The sequence below is a fragment of the Hipposideros armiger genome, unplaced genomic scaffold (genome assembly GCF_001890085.2).
Source record: "Hipposideros armiger isolate ML-2016 unplaced genomic scaffold, ASM189008v1 scaffold_75, whole genome shotgun sequence".
NCBI classification, from domain to species: domain Eukaryota; kingdom Metazoa; phylum Chordata; class Mammalia; order Chiroptera; family Hipposideridae; genus Hipposideros; species Hipposideros armiger.
The window spans coordinates 1,442,959-1,462,938 of NW_017731425.1; the positions used below are offsets into that span (position 1 = coordinate 1,442,959).

General features: G+C 52.8%; 1 protein-coding gene across 4 annotated transcripts; it reads left to right on the forward strand.

Moving 5' to 3' along the window:
• Positions 1–6: 6 nt before the first annotated feature.
• Positions 7–11,806, forward strand: GAL3ST1 (galactose-3-O-sulfotransferase 1). Of its 4 annotated transcripts, none has more exons than XM_019643184.1 (3): positions 7–131; positions 9,435–9,574; positions 10,360–11,806. In XM_019643184.1, the coding sequence occupies exons 2-3, from the start codon at positions 9,444–9,446 to the stop codon at positions 11,501–11,503; spliced, it is 1,275 nt and encodes a 424-aa protein (XP_019498729.1). In that variant the 5' UTR covers positions 7–131; positions 9,435–9,443; the 3' UTR covers positions 11,504–11,806. The 4 variants fall into 4 exon arrangements, with proteins under 4 accessions (XP_019498729.1, XP_019498731.1, XP_019498728.1 ...); XM_019643186.1 differs by having other exon boundaries at positions 10,363–11,806; XM_019643183.1 differs by lacking the exon at positions 7–131 and adding an exon at positions 3,853–4,321.
• The last annotated feature ends 8,174 nt before the right edge of the window (positions 11,807–19,980 follow it).

Here is a 19,980-nt window from a genome sequence, read left to right on the forward strand (position 1 = left end):
CGGGGCGGGAGCATGGTCCAGGCCCGGTGGAGCGGGGGGCTCCGGCGGGTACGCCCCGCCGCCTAGTAAGCGCCCGGGCGGCGCGGCCCGGGCCGAGCCATCACGCCAAGCTCGAGGAGGAAAGGGACAAGGTACGTCTTGGGGACCCAGTACCCATCACCAGCTGACGCCCTGCCTCAGTCTACCCCCTTGGGTCCCGACCTGAACTATCCTAACCTTCAAATTGGGATTGCGCGAGTCAGACAGACTCTCGGACCTCAGTGGTCCGAGTGCTACACTACAGCTTCAGGGTCCGGCTGACAGCGGGTGGGTGGGCAGGCTGGAGCCAGGGAGGGCGCAGATTGGGGCTCACCTTGCCCTTGGTTTCTTCCCTAGGATCCCCATTTCCAGGGTTTACCCAGTCCCTAAACATGGGATGGGTGGGGCTGAGCTGGAAGTCCATTAATGATTAATCTTGGACACAGCAGCCTGCGCCCTGAGGGAGGAGGGGCAGGAATCTACCCTATTTCCACCAGCCCTCCCCAGAAGGAGGGCTGTCAGAGCAGGGGCTGGGGGCCAGGGTAAGGGACGGATACCCTCTGCTTAGGGAAGGCCCTGTCCTGTATCACAGAGGGGCAAGGCCACCGAGGAGAGGCTTGTGGGAATGGGACAAACCCTGGTATCCAGTAGGGGTCCTCTAGGAAATTCAACAGTTCCCCTGTTTCCTGGACCAGTGCCCAGGAAGGGGGACCAGCTTGGTCTTCCTCCTCAGTACCAAGCAAGCGCTGTGGTAACAGCGCAGGGCAAGACTGTGGTCTCTTCCCAATGGGGACCCCCTCTCCACCTGCCTAGAGCAGGAGAGTGATGGGTGCACATCTGGCTGCAGTAACCCACACCGGTGGAAGGGAGAGAGGGTGGCAGGCCTGACACCTGATCACCTGGGTTGCTGGGGTGACAGGTGCCATGGAAATCCTCATAAGGACAGTCCAGTTGGGAGAATCCAATCTCTTCCTTTACCAAGGAGGTGACCTGAGGCCCACAGAGTGTAAGGCAGAGGGGAGGCCTGGACCAGAGCAGTCCCTATGCAGCTGCACTGTTCCTAGCCCTGCGAAGGAGGCATTGCTACTATTCTCATTATCCTGAGAGGGAAACAGGCTCAAGGAGATTCAGGGACTTGCCCAAGGTCACATAGTTCAAAGGTGGCTATATATCCTAGGAGTCTTGTCCTGGCCTGCATCTCAGGACCCCAGCCCTGCTCAAGACCTCTGTGCCCCTCGGGGTCCTAGCCTCTTGGATCTGCCTGTGCAGTCCCAAAGCCCCAGCTCAGGACCCCACCCCTCTAGCCTCCCTAGCTCCCAGCTCTGCCTGACACTCGGGGGGTGAGCAGGCTGCCACGCTGAGAGCAGAGACAACAGAGCCCTGTTTCCAGCTGCCACCTCAGGCAGCTTTATTCCCTGCTTCTCTCTCAGGCAGAGTGCTGCCTGAAGGAAGCCCCCTGTGGACAAAGAAGCCTGCCTGCTTCAAGGGCATCCCCTTGTCCGATGGTCATGGGTCAATGTTTGAGAGCTTGGGTCTGATGCCTTCGTGTCATCAAGGGAGGAGTGTGTCCCCTACAGTCCCTCCCTCTCTCTGGGGTCTAAGGGACTGAGTGTGCCACCCTGGTGAAAGAGGCGATGATTAACTGGGAGAATGATGCACAGATGGTTGAATTCCAGGCATGGTAGCAGGCTCTTGAAGGGCTCCTTGCTTTGCTTTGACTGAGTGAGGAATACAGACAAGCCCTGTTAGGAGCCCTATCGTTCTCCAGACAGGGAGGGCAGGACAGAGCAGAGGTGCCCTGGGGATCAGTGGGCTGGGGGCTGATGGAATCAACAGGTGAGAAGCGATGGTTGGGAGAAAGTGGGGTCCCAGAGAATACCCTCTTTCCAGTTCCCTCTTGCCAGTTCCAGGGCAGAAATGAGGTATGGCTTGGGCACCTCACTTGATTCCAGTGGTGCCCTGACTTGCCATAGGGACTTAGGTGAGTCCTTCCCCATCTGTGTCTCAGTTTCCTCAGATGTGAAATCTGGGGGTTAGGGAGCTTGGGTCTGGAGCCTGGGAAATATAGGTGCAGGCGCTCAGTAAATACTTGTGAACAGATCAATTTAAAATTCATCGTGGTCACAAAACAATGTCCACAATCTATTGATGTGTGTGTGTGTGTGTGGGGGGAAGCAAGTTAAAAACAAAATACGCTCCCCAAAAGAGAACCCTCCCATCATCTATATACATATATAGATAGAAAAAACACGAGGAGGCTTATGCTAAAGCTTTAGGGTAGTGACTTCTGGGGATGGAGCCCTTTTTATTGTCTTCTTTATATTTTTCTGTAATTGTCTAAATTTTTTTTCAGTGAGCATGGACTGTTTCTATAATTAAAAAAATTTTTTTTCTTTGGGAGGAGTACCAGCTAGAGCTGATGTCACTGATAACTCTGGGAAGAGACTCCATCCCACCACCACCAGCCTCCGTAGCTCCTAGCTCTGCTTTCAGGGCACCCTCCTTGGCAGGGCTGGAGGTGCAGGTTCTGCCGTTCATGGCTCTCTACTCTGGAAAGCTTAACCCCATCCATGAGCTCACCTTTTGTTCAAGAGCCTGAGGTCCACTCCCACCTCAAGGAGGGGAAGTGACAAAGCCCAGTTCTTAACCCCATGCGACACTGAGCTTTGTCACTTCCCCTCCTTGAGCTTCAGCTCCCTCCTCTATAAAGTAGGGGTGCTAACAGGGGCTTCCCAAGAGGATTATGCGTGATGCATGGGAAGTCCTGAGCATGGGCTGGACTCTGATTGGTCCAAACCACCATCCTGGTTATTTGATGCCAGCTTTACCAGGACTCATCCCATATATCTGTCTTTAAGTTCGCTCAGCCCAGAAAAGATAAAACAACTCTACCCCATGCCTGGACCTGATCTAGCTCTCGGATAGGGACTCTGAACCTCTCCTGTGGCTGTGTAAGCTCTGGTATTTTATGGGCGCCTGGGGGGCTGCTCCCAGGCTGGATGGGGCTTTGGGGCAGAGTACTCATGACAAAATGTCAGATGCCTGCTGCTCCCTGGGAGGGGCTAGCAGCGGCTCAACCTATGAAAGGGCTCAGTGTGGATAAATGGCTGTCACAATAATGATTATTATTAATTGATGGTGACACCTGGGTACTTACAGCCCCATGTCTGGGCCATGGTAGGGGCTCTGGGCATCCGTGCTGAAGGAAGGATGCAGGGAGCTTTTCTGGGCACCCTCTGTCCATGCGCAAGGATGAGAGAGGACAGACCTTAACATGGCTAAGAACAAGGAGTGAGAGATTCCAGCACCTGGACTGAGCCTGAGGGGCTCTGGGGTTTAGGGCCAGGCCCCCTAGAACGGCCTCTTAGAACTGCCTCTTCCTACTGAGACCTTGGGAAGAATCAGCATCTCTGATTTAGCCCAAAACCCTCGAGGCTAGTCCAGGGTGACCTGTGCCATCATCCCTCACACAGGGGTGGAGGCAGGACAGGCAGGATTATGTACTGTACCTCTTTGATGAAGGACTTGGAGCTCAGAGAGGCGAAATCTTATCAGATACATCCTCCCAGCCCTGTCAGGTGCTTCTCTCCAAGAGGCCTTCTGGGCTGAGTTGCTTGCTCTCTGGACTCCCCCAGACTCCCCCAAACCTTGGTCTCTGGTCATATCTCAGCATCTTTAAGCTCTGGAGTTTGGCAAGTCCACCTTTGGACTGTCTGGCTGTCTACCCTCTGCTAACTGTGTGACCTTAGACTGGTGAGTTCATCTCTCCAAGCCTTCTTTGGTTTCTTTACCTGGGGAGTGGACTAATGGTGCTTTACACAGGGCAGTGTTAAATGAGATGTGTTTCAAGGAGCAATTAGCCTCCCCTCCTCAGCTGCTTCCTTGTCCTTCCTGTGGCCTTGAGCTGTCTCAGCTGCCTGTTTGCCCCTCCTGTGGCCTTCGAGCCTGTCCTGGGCTCTCTGCAGAGCTCTGCAGCTGCTTGTGTCCTTGGCCCAAGGACACCCAGGACCTTGTTGAGCCCTTGGATGAAAGAGCTGCCCAGCTACTGAGGTCCAGAGAGGGTCAGGGACCACCCAGAGGGCAGAGGGCCAGGGCAGCACCTGCAGGATACAGAGACATGCCACCTGCTATCCCCAGGGAGGGAACTCATGAATATTCACACCCACTGGAGCGTGAGGGAGCCAGCCACCATACTGCTGGGTGTCATTGGAGCGTTCCTGTTTCCCAGTGACCGCAGAGGCAGCCTGGGAGTCATACATGGCTCAGGCAGGGAGAGGAAAGGGGCAGCCAGCCACAGCCCAAGGTGAGTGTCTCTTCCTCCATCATTGCACAGGGGTCCCTGGGGCAGTAGGACACCCTGGGACTGAGGCCTGCCTGCTCTAGGCCAGAAGGTTTACCATCCTGGGCTTGGTTTCCCTGTGTGCTCGTTGTGAAGATGAGTCCTGTTTCTCCTTCATTCCTTGAAGGGTGCTGGTTCAGCCAAGCTGGAGGATTGCTGGACCTGGCCTGGAGCCAGCCGTTGGCACAGATGGAGGGCAGTGTGGCTGGAGTAACCCAGAAGGGCAGGAATAGATGGGGCGGGCTAGGGAAGGGGGACCATCTGCCCTGAATGCCTGAGACTGTCACCTCCATAGGCAGAGGAAGAAGGAGATCTAGAGTCTCGTCCTGTCTGCTGCTGCTGTGCTGTGTGACCTTGAGGGTGGCCCTGCCCTCTCTGAGCCTCAGCCTTCCTGCTGCATTGTCTTCCAGACTGGAGGCTGTGAGGCTGAGGGCCATGCTGAGATTGTCCTCAGTAACCCATGGCCTTAGACCTGGTGCTATTAGCTGCCTGTGAGCCTCCATCGTGGGCCAGTGGGCACACACCTCGAAGGAGTCATGACTGGGACCCTGGGTGGGTAATAATAATGATGATAATAACAATGCCCAGTGTCTGCTCTGTGCCACCCCTGTGCTGGTCACTTTCCTTGTGGGACACAGAGGCTCGGCATACCACCCTGTGATGGAGGGCGAGTTGGTATCATCATTTTGGAGGAGAAATCGTGGGCCAGAGAAGGGCACAAACTTACCTAGGGCACACAGCAAGGAAGCAGCAGAGCTGGGATTCAAACCGAGGACCCTGGTGCAGAACTGCTGGCTCCATGTGACTCTCCCATGTATAACTGACATATGTAGCTCTCACACATATGTTATCAGCCCCAGCCACATTCTGCCCTGAGGTCGTCGGGGTTTATTCATCAGACATTCACCAGGTGCCAGGCTCAAAGAGCTCAGAGCTGAATCACCATCAGACTTGCAGGCAACTGAGCATGGAGGGGATCCCTCCTCTCACACACCCAGGCCCATGAATGGGGCTGAGCCCTGGTCAATAGTGATAATAATAATTAACATGTATTGATCTCCACCTGCATTGAATGCATTCTCATTCAAATCTCACAGCCTCATAACTATTTCCCCCCCAGCTGGGCTCCTGGCTGCCAGCCAGCTTCTTTATCTACCTCAGTCTACCCAGGGGCTCTGCCTGTGATCAGATAAGGGTGCTGTCTGCCCTTATTTTGCTGCTGTGTGTCCACTGTACACAGGAAACTGAAGCTTACAGAGGGTGAACGATGACCCAAGTTAAAAAAGGCCAGGCAGGAAGGGAACCACCGCCTTGGATTCCTCAGGCTGCTGAGACAGGAGGGACCAGCCACCAGGGTCCCCTCTGCCTCCCACCCTTCATCCTGGCTGCCCTGGCCCAGCCCACAGAGGCCAAACCCTACTGTGCTGCTGGGACATAAGTCCACATCCATGCCTCAGCCTTCTGTGATAGAACTTTTGGCTGCACACACCCTCCTTCTTTGGGGCTTTGGTCTGGGCCTGGGACACCCCAGGTGGGGGCTGCCATGGACAAAGGTGGAAACTGCACATTGGAGGCTGACAGACCTGGATTCAAATTCCAGCCCTGAACTCTGTCTTGCTGAATGACCCTGGGCAAGTTACCTCCGGGAGCCTCAGTTTCCCTGTCTGCAAAATGTGGGTGACAGTGGGTCTGCCTCCTGAGTTAGCTGGGTGGAGTCAGTGAAATGCTCTGGAGAAGACCCTGCTTAGCCCCTGGCCCATACTGGGGGCTAAAAAGTGATACCAGAGGGTGGGATGGCCCAGGGCCCAGCACTTGACAAGGCCCAGCACGGTTTGAGGAAGCCCAAATGGGAAAACGAATGAATGAATGAATGAATGAAGCATTGATGGTGGTTGGGGGGGCGTCCTGGGCGGGGCCAGACAGAGCCTGATTGATGGTTCTGGGAGGCTAGTCTGCCCCCTGCTGGCTGGCCTTTACCTCACCTCAGAACCTCTGCTATCAGCCTCCCAGAGTTCTGGAAAGTGCCCTGGTGAGTGGGACTGCTGGGGCAGGGGTGGGCCCAGGAGATTTTCTGAAGGAGGGAATCCTAACCCCTCTTCATTTTAAAGTCAGAGAAACTGAGGCCTGGGGTTCCACTCAGAATTTGGGCCTGAGTCTGTGGTTCTCGCCTGACCCAGGGCTCTGCCCTGTTTTCCTCTGGGCCCTCAGGGAGCAGGAGGCTGATGGGGACACTTGAAGCATGGGGCAGGTTTATTCTTGGTGGGGAGGCCCAGTGGCCACTCCTTGTTCAGGGGGACCCACCCTGAGGGTGACAAAGGCCCAGAGCAAGTCCCTGGGGGCTCAGGATTGGAGCAGCTAACTCTGAGTGATACCTATGTTCTAATCACTTTGCCTGCCCCATCTCAGAAAGAGCTAGTGAGCAGGGCTACCAGCCTCTCATTTTACAGATGAAAACTGAGGCTCCACAGGGTTCCTGTGATTGAAATGCAGAACTGGATCTTTCAGAGGCTGAGGTCGGCACCTTCCCTTCCTGCGGCCCCTCTGTGACCAGACCATGGCTAGCTGGCTTACCCCATCTCACAAACTTTATGATCTATTATTTAAATATATTAAATATATTTTATTGCCTTTTTCTGATTAAAACCGTCACACATGCTCATTTAAAAAAATGCAACCATTGCAGAAATGCATAGCATAGAAAAATATTTCCTTATATACCCCTCCCCCAGCTATGCAGACGATACCACTGTTAAAAATTTAAATACTGCCTTCCAGTTGTTTGTGGGCCTACATGTATATTTACTTACATACGTATATGGATTTGGGGGCGTAGTGTTCTGGAACTTTCTTTTTTCCTCATTAATAGATCATGGTGTGTTTTTGAGTCAATCCACTTAGCTCTGCCTTGTTTTTTGTTTTGTTTTTTAAAATTGTTACAGATGATTCCATCTGGGAACAGGCCTTGGTTTGTGTAACAGTTCCCTGCTGATGGACCCTGAGGTTGTTTCTAAATTTTTTTGTATTTCTGAGCAAGCTGCTGTGAACACCCTTGCAAGTGTGACTTTGCCCAAGTATTTCCATAAAATAGTTGGAATTCAGAGAGCTTGTACCTTTCTCCTTTGATAGAACTGCCCTCCGAAACTCTCTCACACTCCCATCCACCCCCAACCCTGTCCACCTGGCCCACCTGAGTGAACAGGGATATGTCATTGTCATGAGGGAGGCCAAATTCCCTCTTGTATATTTTCCTCCTCTGCAAATGCCTCTTCTTGTCCTTTCCTGTGAGGAGAAATTTCTAGATGATGAGCTGAGGACTCAGGGACTATTGTGGTTAGTGGGGTGGGCCTGGAGTGCCCTTTCTCTGGGAGGGATTTAGTGCCTTGAGTAACTTTTCCAGGGGGAAGTATGTGGTATCCTCCTCCAGGCGAGCTGTTTGGCCTCTGTCCTCAGGGATAGTGGTGACATGCCATGCATGTGTTTGTGGGGGTTCATTGACCAAACATTCACCAGGTGCCAGGCTCACAAGACAGCACGCATGACCTCTTGTGGCCTTGGGCCCAGGGTCCCATGCTGAATGCACTGGAACAGGAGTGGAAAGTTTTGTACCTTGGCCTTGCAGCTAAGGGGAGGGGGGAAGGCTCCTGAGTCCCAGCTCTTTCCTGGACGCCTGCCCCTCAGCATAAACTACCCCTATTACAGCTCATGCCACCTCCCCCCCCTCCCCCCCGCAAAAGAAAACTAAAAACAACAACAAAAAATACCAGGACACCCAGTTACATTTTATTTAATTTATTTATTTTTTTAATTGGGGAATTGGGGAGGGGGACCAGCCAAGTTGTTATGCTTCAATCTTAGTTGTGGAGGACACCAGCCGCCATCTGGCTGCCCGTTGGCAGTTCGTGGCCTCTAAGCTCAAGGTGCTGTGTTACAAACTTAGTTGTGGGTGGGCATAGCCACCATCCCATGCAGGAGTCAAACCAGCAGCCTTGTTGTTAAGAGTGCACGCTCTATCCACTGAGCCATCCGGGTGGCAGCTCTGCTTAAGGTGCCGAGTTCAGTCTTAGTTGTGGGCGAGCGTAGCCCACCATCGAACAGGCAACCTTGTTGTTAGGAGCACGTGCTCTCACCAGCTGAGCCATCCTGTCACCTGTTGGCAGCTCGCAGCAGCTCAGCTTGGGCACAGCATCACTGGCCCAAGTGGGAATCGAATCGGCAGCCCTGTTGCTCAGAGCTCGTGCTCTTAAGCTAACTCTTAACCAACGGAGCCACTTGGCCGGCCCTTAAATTTGATTTTTAGATAAACATTGAATAATTTTTAGTATAAGTATATCCCATGCACTCTTTGAGTCATACTTATACTTTAAAAAATTTGTTTGATGTTTATCTGAAATTCAGATTCACCTGGGCAACCCTGCCTGTTGGCAGTCATAAAGGACATGGGTGTGTGGGCAAACCTGGCAGTGTTTGGTCTGAGCCCTTTCCTTCCTCACTCTGAGCCTCAGTTTCTCCAGCTGCCTCCCCTGCAGACCCAGGAGCCCAGGGGCCAGTAAAGAGATGAGGAGCCTCGGCCCATTACTGAGCAGCTGAGAAGGGTGGCACAGGGGATGGGTGGGGCTGGGGTTTCTGAAAGGTGAGGGATTCATGGCCCCTCTCTGTAGACAGCTCTGGCCCCAGGCCTGGGGGAATGGGCAATAGGAGAGGGTCTTCTTTTCCTTCTTAGAAAACGATTTCATTATGAAGTCCAAAAGGTATAAAAAGTAAACTGATGAACACCCATGTACCCACCCCACCACTCAGCTTAAAAATTAAAACTGAACCAGGCAATAGAACCTTCTCACTGCCCCACTCTCCAACCTCTCTGCATTGGCTTCACCCACCATCTCTGTCTGCAACCCTTTCGCTGTGTCTCTCTGTGTAATTGTCTCTCTGTCCCTGTCTGAACCTTGTTGGGGGGCCACAGAGCTGGTGAAAGCAGGGCCCAATGTCAAAGGCTGTCCCTCAACCCAGCCAGGCCTGGGGAAGTGGTGGGGGCTCCCTGGGGTCAGCCTCCTGATGCCCTGCTCTGTGCCCCCCACAGGTGCCTGAGATGCCTCTGCCACAGAAGAAGCGCTGGGAGTCGATGGCCAAGGGGCTGGTGCTGGGAGCACTCTTCACCAGCTTCCTGCTGCTACTGTACTCATATGCCGTCCCCCCGCTGCATGCTGGCCTGGCCTCCATGTGAGTGGCCCTCCTGGGTGGCTAAGGGTGGGGTGGAGGTGAGGGGGCACCCTGTGCCCTATACCATACTGTGCTGGGTAGAAATTCTATGGAGGGCAGAACTCACTGTGTAACCCTGGGCTTCAGTGTCCTCATCTGTGAAATGGGCATAACGGGGCCTGCCTTATGTAGCATAAGAATCAGATAATACCATCTGTGTACAGGGCTTGGATTACCATCATCTGAGGCTCCAATGGGGCTGGGAGGTGGGGGTGACTTGTTCAAGAGCATTCAGCTGGCACAGGACCTGGATTCAAACTGGGGTCGGTCTGCCTCCAACCCTGGCCCCTAGCCATGAGGCTATCCCGCCTCCCATGGGGCTGCTCAGCTTAGGCCTGGAATAACCTATGCCCTTCATAGGTCGTATTAAGTTGAACTAGAGGAAATTACTGATAATTGACCATTTTTGGCCTACAAAATTTCACATAGTTCAACCTAATGCTAATTCATGATAAATCTACAAGGACTCAGTGGCCACGAATGAGACATGAACCAGCGTGCTCATTTCACTTTGACCTCAGACCAACACCACAAATAGGGCCTGTTATTTCCTGCATTTCATAGATGAGGAACATGAGGCCAGAGAGGCCGAACCAAAGGCCTAGGCATTGAAGCCCGATGCCCCATCTGGGCTCCACCACCACCACTATCCCCAACAACCCTGTTCTCTAGACACCAGGGCTCGGGGTTCTGACACCTGGGGTCCCCAGCAGCCTCTGAGGCTCTACCCACCACTCTGTCCCCAGCAGGACCCCGGAGGGTGCAGCGCCCTGCTCCCCAGCCCCGGGTGAGCCAGAGACAGCGACCCCAGCCAACGGCTCGGCGGGAGGGTGCCAGCCTCGGCGCGACATCGTGTTCATGAAGACACACAAGACGGCCAGTAGCACACTGCTCAACATCCTGTTCCGCTTCGGCCAGAAGCATGGGCTCAAGTTCGCCTTCCCCAACGGCCGCAACGACTTCGACTACCCGGCCTTCTTCGCCCGCAGCCTGGTGCAGGACTACCGTCCGGGGGCCTGTTTCAACATCATCTGCAACCATATGCGCTTCCATTACGATGAGGTCCGGGGCCTGCTGCCGCCCAACGCCACCTTCATCACCGTGCTCCGCGATCCCGCCCGCCTTTTCGAGTCCTCCTTCCACTACTTCGGCTCGGTGGTGCCCTTCACGTGGAAGCTCTCCAGCCACGACAAGCTGGCCGAGTTCCTGCAGGACCCTGACCGCTACTATGACCCCAACGGCTACAACGCCCACTACCTCCGCAATCTGCTCTTCTTCGACCTGGGTTACGACAGTGGCCTGGACCCCAGCAGCCCGCAGGTGCAGGAGCACATCCTGGAGGTGGAGCGCCGCTTCCACCTGGTGCTCCTGCAGGAGTACTTCGATGAGTCCCTGGTGCTGCTCAAGGACCTGCTGTGCTGGGAGCTGGAGGACGTGCTCTACTTCAAACTCAATGCGCGCCGCGCCTCTGCCGTGCCCCGCCTGTCCGGCGAGCTGTACCAGCGTGCCACCGCCTGGAACGTGCTGGATGCCCGCCTCTACCGCCACTTCAACACCAGCTTCTGGCGCAAGGTGGAGGCGTTCGGGCGGGAGCGCATGGCCCGCGAGGTGGCCGCTCTGCGACGCGCTAATGAGCACATGCGGCGTATCTGCATCGATGGGGGACATGCCGTGGACGCCACTGCCATTCAGGACTCGGCCATGCAACCCTGGCAGCCCCTGGGCGCCAAGTCCATCCTGGGCTACAACCTCAAGAAGAGCATTGGGCACCGGCACGCACAGCTCTGTCGTCGCATGCTCACTCCCGAGATCCAGTACCTGATGGATCTTGGCGTCAACCTGTGGGTCACCAAGCTCTGGAAGCTCATTCGGGACTTTCTGCACTGGTGACATCCTGCCCGTCCAGTGGCCCCACCCTGCCTGCTTTCCCCACCTGGCAGGGACCCACTGGCCGCCCCCATGCCCCTCCTGGTGCCACCCCGGTCCCTGGGGTAAGGTGGGGCTGCTGTGGGGATGCAGCCAGCCAGGACTGGGCCCACGCACACAGAGAAGGCCTGAGATCAGTATTTGACTAATTATACCTTTTTTAAAAATTAAATCCCTTTCCCTCCAAAAAAAGAATGTTCTATTTCATGCCTTCCCTTAAAGGGAAGACCTCAGAAGTAAAGGCATTTGATGTTGTGTTTTTGTTAACCAGCCTCAGTGGTGGTGACTGGTGGGGACCTGGTGGGTGATTACTGGTGGGGACCTGGTGGGTGATGACTGGTGGGGACTGGGGAACCCAAGAGAGCACGGTGGTGCCTATGTGAGTATAACTGTGGGACAGATACCCGTGGTGTGGCAAAGATTTGGTGTGCACCAAAATCTGGTGTGTTACATGCTGAAGCCCTGTGTGGTTGAAGGACTCCAATAAGCTACCAGGACCTGGAAATCATGTGAGTGTGAGTGTGTGTGTGTGTGTGTGTGTGTGTGTGTGTGTGTGTGTATGATCATCCTGGGGACTATACCAGTTGCTTACTCCAAATGAACACTGGTTATGTGCCCGGCACTGGGCTAAATACTTTGTGAGTATCATCTCAATTCATCTTCACCAAAACTCACCAATATGGGGACTATTATTTCATGCTAGAGAGCATGAGATAATGGAAGGGAGCTCAGAGAGGGAAAATCACTTGGCCAAGGTCACACAGCAAGTAAATGGTAGGACTGGAGCAGGGGCTGGGTCAGGCAGAGTGTGTGGCCATATGGGGATAGAGTCCATATGTGTGTGTGTGTGTGTGTGTGTGTGTGTGTGTGTGTGTGTGTGTGTATAGCACTCAGTGGGCACTGAGCAGCAGGTCTAGGACCCAGGCTAAGGGTTCCTTGTACAATCTCTAATCTCACAATAACCCTTTGAGGCAGGCACAGTAACCATCCCATTTTGCAGATGTGGGAACTGACATTCTGAGAGAGGAAGGGACTTGCCTGAGGTCATGTATCAAACCCAGAACTAAACCATCTCCCTGGGACCCCAAACCTCTTCTATCTCTAGTGCTTGCCCACCCCTTTTACCAGACGGACCAATCCAGGCTGCCTCACCCTCTCCTTGTGCTCCAACCCTACCTAGGCCCTGAGTTTCCCCCTTATACCCTGGGAGTGCATATATTAATCTGAAAAACATTTGGTACTTATGAGATATCTGCTGTGCACCCCAGCCCTAAGCTGGCTCTAAATGTACAGAAGTCAGCAAATTGGTCCAGGGCTCTCCTTGAGCTCATGTCCAGAGAGGAAGATGGCGGCCAAGCAACCAAGGCAAGTCAAGTCGGGTATGACCAATCAGGGTGTGCATGTGTCTGCTCTAACCACCTGCCTTATTCAGCCTCCCCAGGGGAGTAGGGGCCCTTTCTGGGAACCTTGCGTCTCTAACCAGGAGCCAGCGACCAGACATGAAAGGCAGAAACCACAGCCAAATGACCCCATTGGAGACCTGCTTGTGCCAGGCTCCAAGCCACGTGCTCGCATACCTTATCAGAATATCTACAACTTCCCAGCTTTATAGATCAAAGTTCAGAAAGGTTAAGTGACCTACCCAAGGTCACACAGCTAATTTGTGCCAGAGCTAGAATTCAAAGCCAGATTAGTCAGCTCTTAACCTCTTCCTGGGCTTGAGTCAATCTTTCTTCTGGGAGTGTGAGCTTCTGGTCCAAGCAAGGTGTAAAGGGGGTAGGGTGACCAAGTGTCAGTTTCCTGGGACTGGCCCGGTTTTAGCACGGGAAGTTTCCACATTCCCAAGAAACCTTTTGGTCCCCAGCAACCAGGACGGTGGGTCAGCCTAGGAGTGGTTTGATCCCATTAACCCACTAGAATCATTGCCTGCACCTTCATAATGCTCTTTGCAGCAAGAAATAAGCACGCCCTTGAAGTCCTGATTGAATTCATATGGAGAGGCCTAAGTAAAAATAAATAATAAATAAATAAGTAAATAAATAAAACTGACAACAGCTAAGATTATTCTCAGGAAAAATGTTAGTGACCCCAAATCCACGAGATAATTTTCCTTCTCTTTTATTAATCAAAGATGTGGCTTAGTGCAATGTGATAACATCCTGGCTTTGTGGAACACCATAATTATATCTCCTTGGACCCCCTAAGGGCCTAGAAATGCCAATAATAATATTATTATATATTATTTTTTAAATAAATTTATTTAAACTAAAAAAAAAAAAACCAATAAAAACAGTTCACCCATTTCTCCCACCCTCCACCCTCTGACTCTGGCAACCACCAATCTGTTTCTCTATTTATGAGCTTGATTTTTCATATATATATATATATGAAATTACATTATTTATTATTATTAATACTGGCACATCTAGGCCCTTAGGGATCCAAGGAGAACAAATCTGACAGATAGTAGATGCCAAGAATATAAATTACTTCATTAGCATTTATCATCTGCCTGGTTTGTTTTAAGAGCACTGTAGAAAATTAACTCTTTTACTAAAGTAGTGAATATTTTTATAGCAAGTAGTTGTCAGGTACTGACCAACCACTCTGTGCCCAGCCCTGAGTGATGTTGGAACATGTACAACCCCCTTTGCTCCCTCAGGAGGTGACCGAAACACAGAGAGCCTGAGCAACCATCCCAGGGTCACCCAGCCAGGCAGCCAGGCAGCCAGGCAGAATGCAAACCCAGGTCAGTTAGATGCCAAAGCGATGCTCATGGCCTTTAGACCTTCAAAACCATTCCAGTTGGCCACCTCAGCCTCAAGACTGAGGGCTCTTCCATGGCTAAAAAATATGAGGTTTCCAAGGGTCTCTGCTGCTTGTATCTTGCAGGAGCCAGTCTGCTTTTGCTATACCTGGCCAGCAGGGGACACGTGGTACCAAGTTTGGTCTTGGCCAGTCCTGACATTTCTGTCCAGGTCAGGGCTGGGGACATCCACGGTGACCAGTCATCTGTAAATCTAACATGTGAAAGCCAGAGCCAGGGTCATGGCTGCCCCCTGGGAGAAATTCAGTGGAACCACCTGTTCCTGTTATGGGTTGAATTGTATCCCTTAAAAAGATATGATGAGTTGCTGTCCTTTTGTTCTTCAGTCTAGTTGTGGAGGACGTCGCTTCACTGGCCCATGTTGGTATTATCATTGCGCTCTTCCTGGGTGAGGCAGTCACTCGCTGGCCATTGGACGGCCGTTCACTGTGGCGGCTCACGGCAGCTCACGAAAGCTCACACCTGCTGCCGGCCAGCCTCACTGCAGCCTACACCGTCACCGGCAACTCACAGCAGCCCAGCTCCATGTCAAGCTGTTGTTCACCATCTTAGCTGTAGTGGGCACAGCATCACTGGCCCTCATGTGGGATCCGAACCCTGGTGCTGCTGCTAAGAGCTGGCGTCCCAAGCCAACTCCTCACACCAACGCACCACTTGGCCGGTCCCTAATCCAAGTGTTTTTATCAGAAGTGGAAATGACATGTAAAGACAGGGACAATGCCATGTGTATAAGGGCAGAGATCTGTGTGATGTAGCTGCAAGCCAAAAAATGCCAACGTTCAATGGTCACCTCCTAAAGCTGGGAGGTGCAAGGAAGGATCCTACCCAAATTTCATTAGGAACATAGTACTGCTGACACCTTGATTTCAGACTTCTAGCCTCCAGAACTGTGAAAGAATAAATATCCGTTGTTTTACGCCACCCAGTTTCTGGTATTTTGTTACAGCAGTCCCCGGACACAAACACACTTGCCACACCCTGTCCCTGCCCTGGGTCAGGCTTCTGCCCCTCACCTGGACTTCTGTCTCACCTCCCTCCCCCAGGCTCACCCCTACAAGCCACCCTCCCCCAGAAGCCAGAGGCCGTTCTCTGCTTGGAGCCCTCCATGGTGCCCCTCGCCCTTGGGGACAAGCCCTGCAGCTGAATGCCTCTGTGGCTTTGCACATGCTGTTTCCCGTCCATAAATCCCCCTTCTCTTTGTAGGCCTAACATGGCTATGCGTTTTCAAAGCAAGCTCTGCTGCCTCCTCTTGGCATCCTTCCCTGAAACCCCAGTCCCCAGGCTATTTTAGGGCCTCCGGGTTCCCCCATCTTAGTCTGCTCCCCCAGAGCCAAACCCGTGGACTTGCTTGTCTGTGAGCTCCTGACAGTGGGCTCCTCCAGGATGGGGACTGGGTCTTATTGACCTGCAGTGCCCAGTCCAGTACCTGGCACACATTCAGTTCTTCATAAATGTTGCAAGATAGATAATAGAAAGGAAGAAAGAAAGGGAGGAAGGGAGAAAGGAAAGAAAGAAGGAAAGAGGAAGAAAGGAGGAAGGGAAGGAAAGAAGAGAAAAGGGAGGGTGAAAATAGGGCAGAAGGGCAAGAGGGAGATATTTCCGCCTTTGAGGGTCTTCCAAAATATATTTGCTATAACTGACGTGGCCCCATATCCCTGGAAAGGGTAACATGTTAGCCAATGCACTCAAGTGCAAAAACGAGTTCACTGAGTGAAAACCCACGTAACACTGGGATGGGACACAGGTCAGGTAAGTTTGGACAGGGGAGGCAGAGGTAGGGAGCCTGGGTAATGTTTGCAATGGAGAGTGGGCGAGCCCCAGGCAGGCTGGGAACACCCTGGGGGTACTAGAGAGCGGTAGGGAGACTAAAAAAGGAGGGGTGGCCCTTCCCAGTTCCCCTTGCCAACTCACCTTTGGCAAGCTCTTATTGAGCACATACTGTGCACAGTGTGCCAGGTGAGTGTTGGTTGGGAATGCACAAAGATGAACCAGCCCCTCAAGTAGCCTAAGGATGGACCTGAGAGGTGCTCACAATCTCTGGGCAGATAGAAGATAATAGTGAGGTGCAGGATTTCAGGGAGGGGAGAGCCACTTCTCAGGAAATAAAACCAATCAGAAAAGACCTTGCAGAAGAGGGGGCATTTGAAATAGGCCTTGATGGAGGCAGGGATTGGGCTGCAGGATGTCACAAGGAAGGGCATTCCAGGAACAGGGAACAGCATAAGAAAAATCTAGACAGGGAATGGTGGAGAGGTAAGGGGCCTGGAATAAGGGAGGAGAACAGGAGAAATCAGCTCAGGAAGGATCCCAAAGGGCCTTGCACTCCAGTCTAAGGGTTTGTAGTTTCTCCTAAGGATGACAGGAGCCAAAGGGGGCTTTGGAGCAGGGCAGGGATGTACCCACAGGCGGCCTTGAAGAAGATGGGTCAGAGGTGCTGGGGTGAGGAACCAAGGGTAGAGGATAATGTCCTGGGCCAGGGAAGGAGCAGGGGAGGGTGGCCTGCATTTGCCCTTTGGGCTAAAGCTTTAGCCTGTAGGTCTGTGGGCGCTGGGGAGCCCTACCCTGCAGGAGAGGCAGATCTGCTCCAGTTACCTCCATGCAAGGCCAAGGAGAGACAGGAGGAGGTTCAGCCTAGCTGTTACCGGCCCACTGAGTAGCCCCTCCCCGCCACTATTGAGAAACTTTTAAGATTTCTTTCTTATAAGAATGTTAAGTATAGAAATGTTAAGTCTCCTCCCTAGTTTCTTAGTTCCTTAGCTCTTGGCTTTGATTACTTTTCTAACCAGTTTGTGAATCCTAGACTAAAGACCCGCCCCCTGCTTCTTAATTGCTTTGTAAATCAGTTTCTGAATCCTAAACAGTAGATTGTAGAGCTAACAGATTTATTAATAAAATCTATTTTTCCTCATTCAAGGGCCTTAGGGATACAGATGACATCCCAGCAAGATTGCCAGTCACAACCAAAAAATCCAGTGCGGTCTTCCTGGTGGAGCTTGAGACCCCTTCCTCTCATCTGAGATCAGCTAGGGTGAGAGTTCCATGAACCCCCAATAGGCAGGGACAGCTCTACACCCCTGCCCAGCAGGAAGCAGATACAGAAGAAGAGACCTCCTGTCCCTCAACTTCCCATAGAGATTCTATGGGGATCACATCTCTCAAGGGGAAAACAAGGCAGGCAGTTAGAGGCAGGCATTGGGCCTCTGCATTCCTGCATGTCCCACAGGATGTGACTGCCTAGGTGACCTCCCCTCTCCACCCAAAACTTCTTTGCATTGTTACTATCTACCCCTAAAACAAATGGGTCCTGTTGTCAACTACAGGTGTCAATGAAGTGGTCCCATGCCCAGAGGGGAACAGCCCATTCTAGAGAAAAGAGGATAAAAACTCCAAGTTCTGGGAAGTCAGCCTTTTCTTTTGGATGCCGTCCCCCTTTTTGACCACTTCTCTCCTTTTTGACCGTTTCTTCCCTTTTTGAACCCGTTTCTCCTTTCTTTTTTTAAAAGATTTTTTTGGGAATCGGGGGAGGAGAACAGCATTGAGGAATCAGGGAAGGAGAACAGATAAATTGCTGTCCTTTTGTTTTTCAGTGTAGTTGTGGGCATCGCTTCACTGGCCCATATTGGTATTATCATTGCGCTCTTCCCGGCTGAGGCAGATCGGTTACTGGTCACTGGCCATTGCACGGTGGCTCATGGCGGCTCTTGGAAGCCCATGCCGGCTGCCGGCTGCTCACGGTAGCTTTACGGCAGCCCACTACAGACCCACTGCAGCCTACGCTGTCGCCGTCAACTCATGGCAGCCCAGCTCCAGGCCGAGCTGTTATTCACCATCTTAGCTGTAGAGGGTGCAGCGTCACTTGCCCTAATGTGGGATCCGAATCAGGGCCTTGCTGCTCAGAGCTAGCGTCCCAAGCCAACTTCTAACCAACGCGCCACTCGGCCGGTCCCCTTCCTCCCTTTTTTGAGCCTTTGAGCCTCGCCTTTGGCCTTTGAGCGTGGCCTGCTCCAAACTCTTTGGAATGTAATTTCTCTTCTAATAATGGGTCCTAGAGCCATTCTCTACTGCTCAGGCCTACTTTTACTTCTTTGAAATGTACTATCTCTTTGAATAAACTTTTTCTTCAGTTACTGTACTCCAGCATCTTTGCTTGAGTTGCCAAGGACCTGGACTTTGCACCTAGAAGGGCCTACTCTCCAGCAACAAGGCCACCCAAGTGCATGCTCTGCCTGGTGCTGGGCATGTGGCATACAGTGTCCTGAGTAAGTGCTAAGTTCAGACAGTCCTGATTGTCACCCAACGGCTGCATGGCCTTGAGCACACTGCTTCCCTCTTCCAGACTCTGTCAGGTAAGGATGAACAGTCTGGGGCTCACAGAGCATGTGAAGCTTTTGACCTAGAACTGGGCACAAAGCCAAACACATGGTCCCCTGTTAGAGTTGAAGCTGCCAGGGCCTGGCCCCTGGCCCCTCAACCTCACCACTTCCCAGCTGCTGCATCCGCCTTTCTCTGCCCATGCGTGGACTTTCTCCAGTCCCCAGAGCCATGTGCACAGCAGGCCAGAAGTGCCAGCAGAGGGGACAACCCCTGGAGCAACCCTCCACCAAAAATCGTGTAGAGATGGTGTGTAAATATCTTAGCTCCCTCAGCCCTTAAGAGGAGACTCTGAGGTGCGTGTCCCACATGGTCTCGCATTTGTTCCCATGGGTTTGAACTCTTCCTTACTTCCTTGATTACCCTCCTTGTACAGCTGCCTCCCGTCCTCTGTCTAACTTCCCCACTCCCCAACTTATGTTTCCTGGGATTACCTCAGGAATCAACTCTGGTCTCAGGGTCTGCCCCAGGGGAACCAGATGAAGACAAGTACCTACTGTGTGCCAGGCCCCATGCACATGGCATGATCTCACATGTCCTCATTTTAGGGCGTGGCTTTCTGCTTGTCCAGAGATTGGGTCAGGGGGAGCAGACTGTAGCCAGGAGTGCCCTGTCACCCCTCACTCCTCACCCACAGACCAGGTGTGGCCCAGCTCAGGGTTGCACCTGCTGGGCCCGGGCCTGGGAAGTCTCTCCTCACCCCTGAAGCCATGTGCCCTAACAGCTATGAATAATCATAGCAGTTACTCCAGATACACCAGGTGGTAAATGGAGTCTGGGACACACTGGGACATGTTGGGGCATGATGACAGTGGGTTCCAGGTCTCTGTTGGGAGCAAGGGTTGGCCTGCCCTGTCTCAAAGAGGCATCTAATGGGACCACAGGAGTAAAGGGTGGGGGACTGAAACACAGGGTAGTGAGAAGCCTGTGTAACTCTGTGTGTGTGTGTGTGTGTGTGTGTGTGTGTGTGTGTGTGTGTGTGTGTGTGACAGACTGTGTCACTTTACATACATCAGTGCTGTGGGGCAAGCATCACTGTCCTCGTGTTACAAATGAGGCTTTGAACCCAGGGCAGGTCAGTCCAAGGGCCAGTGCCTTGGGAACCTAGCAAGAAAAGGGCCCTGGAGGTAGGTTCTAGAGAGGCCTGGCAGGAAGGGGCGGGGCTTCTGGGCAGGGGTGGGCGTGGGCAGGGCTGCCAGCTGGGCAAATGTAGAAGGTCTGGAGGAAGTGGCAGAACTGGGTT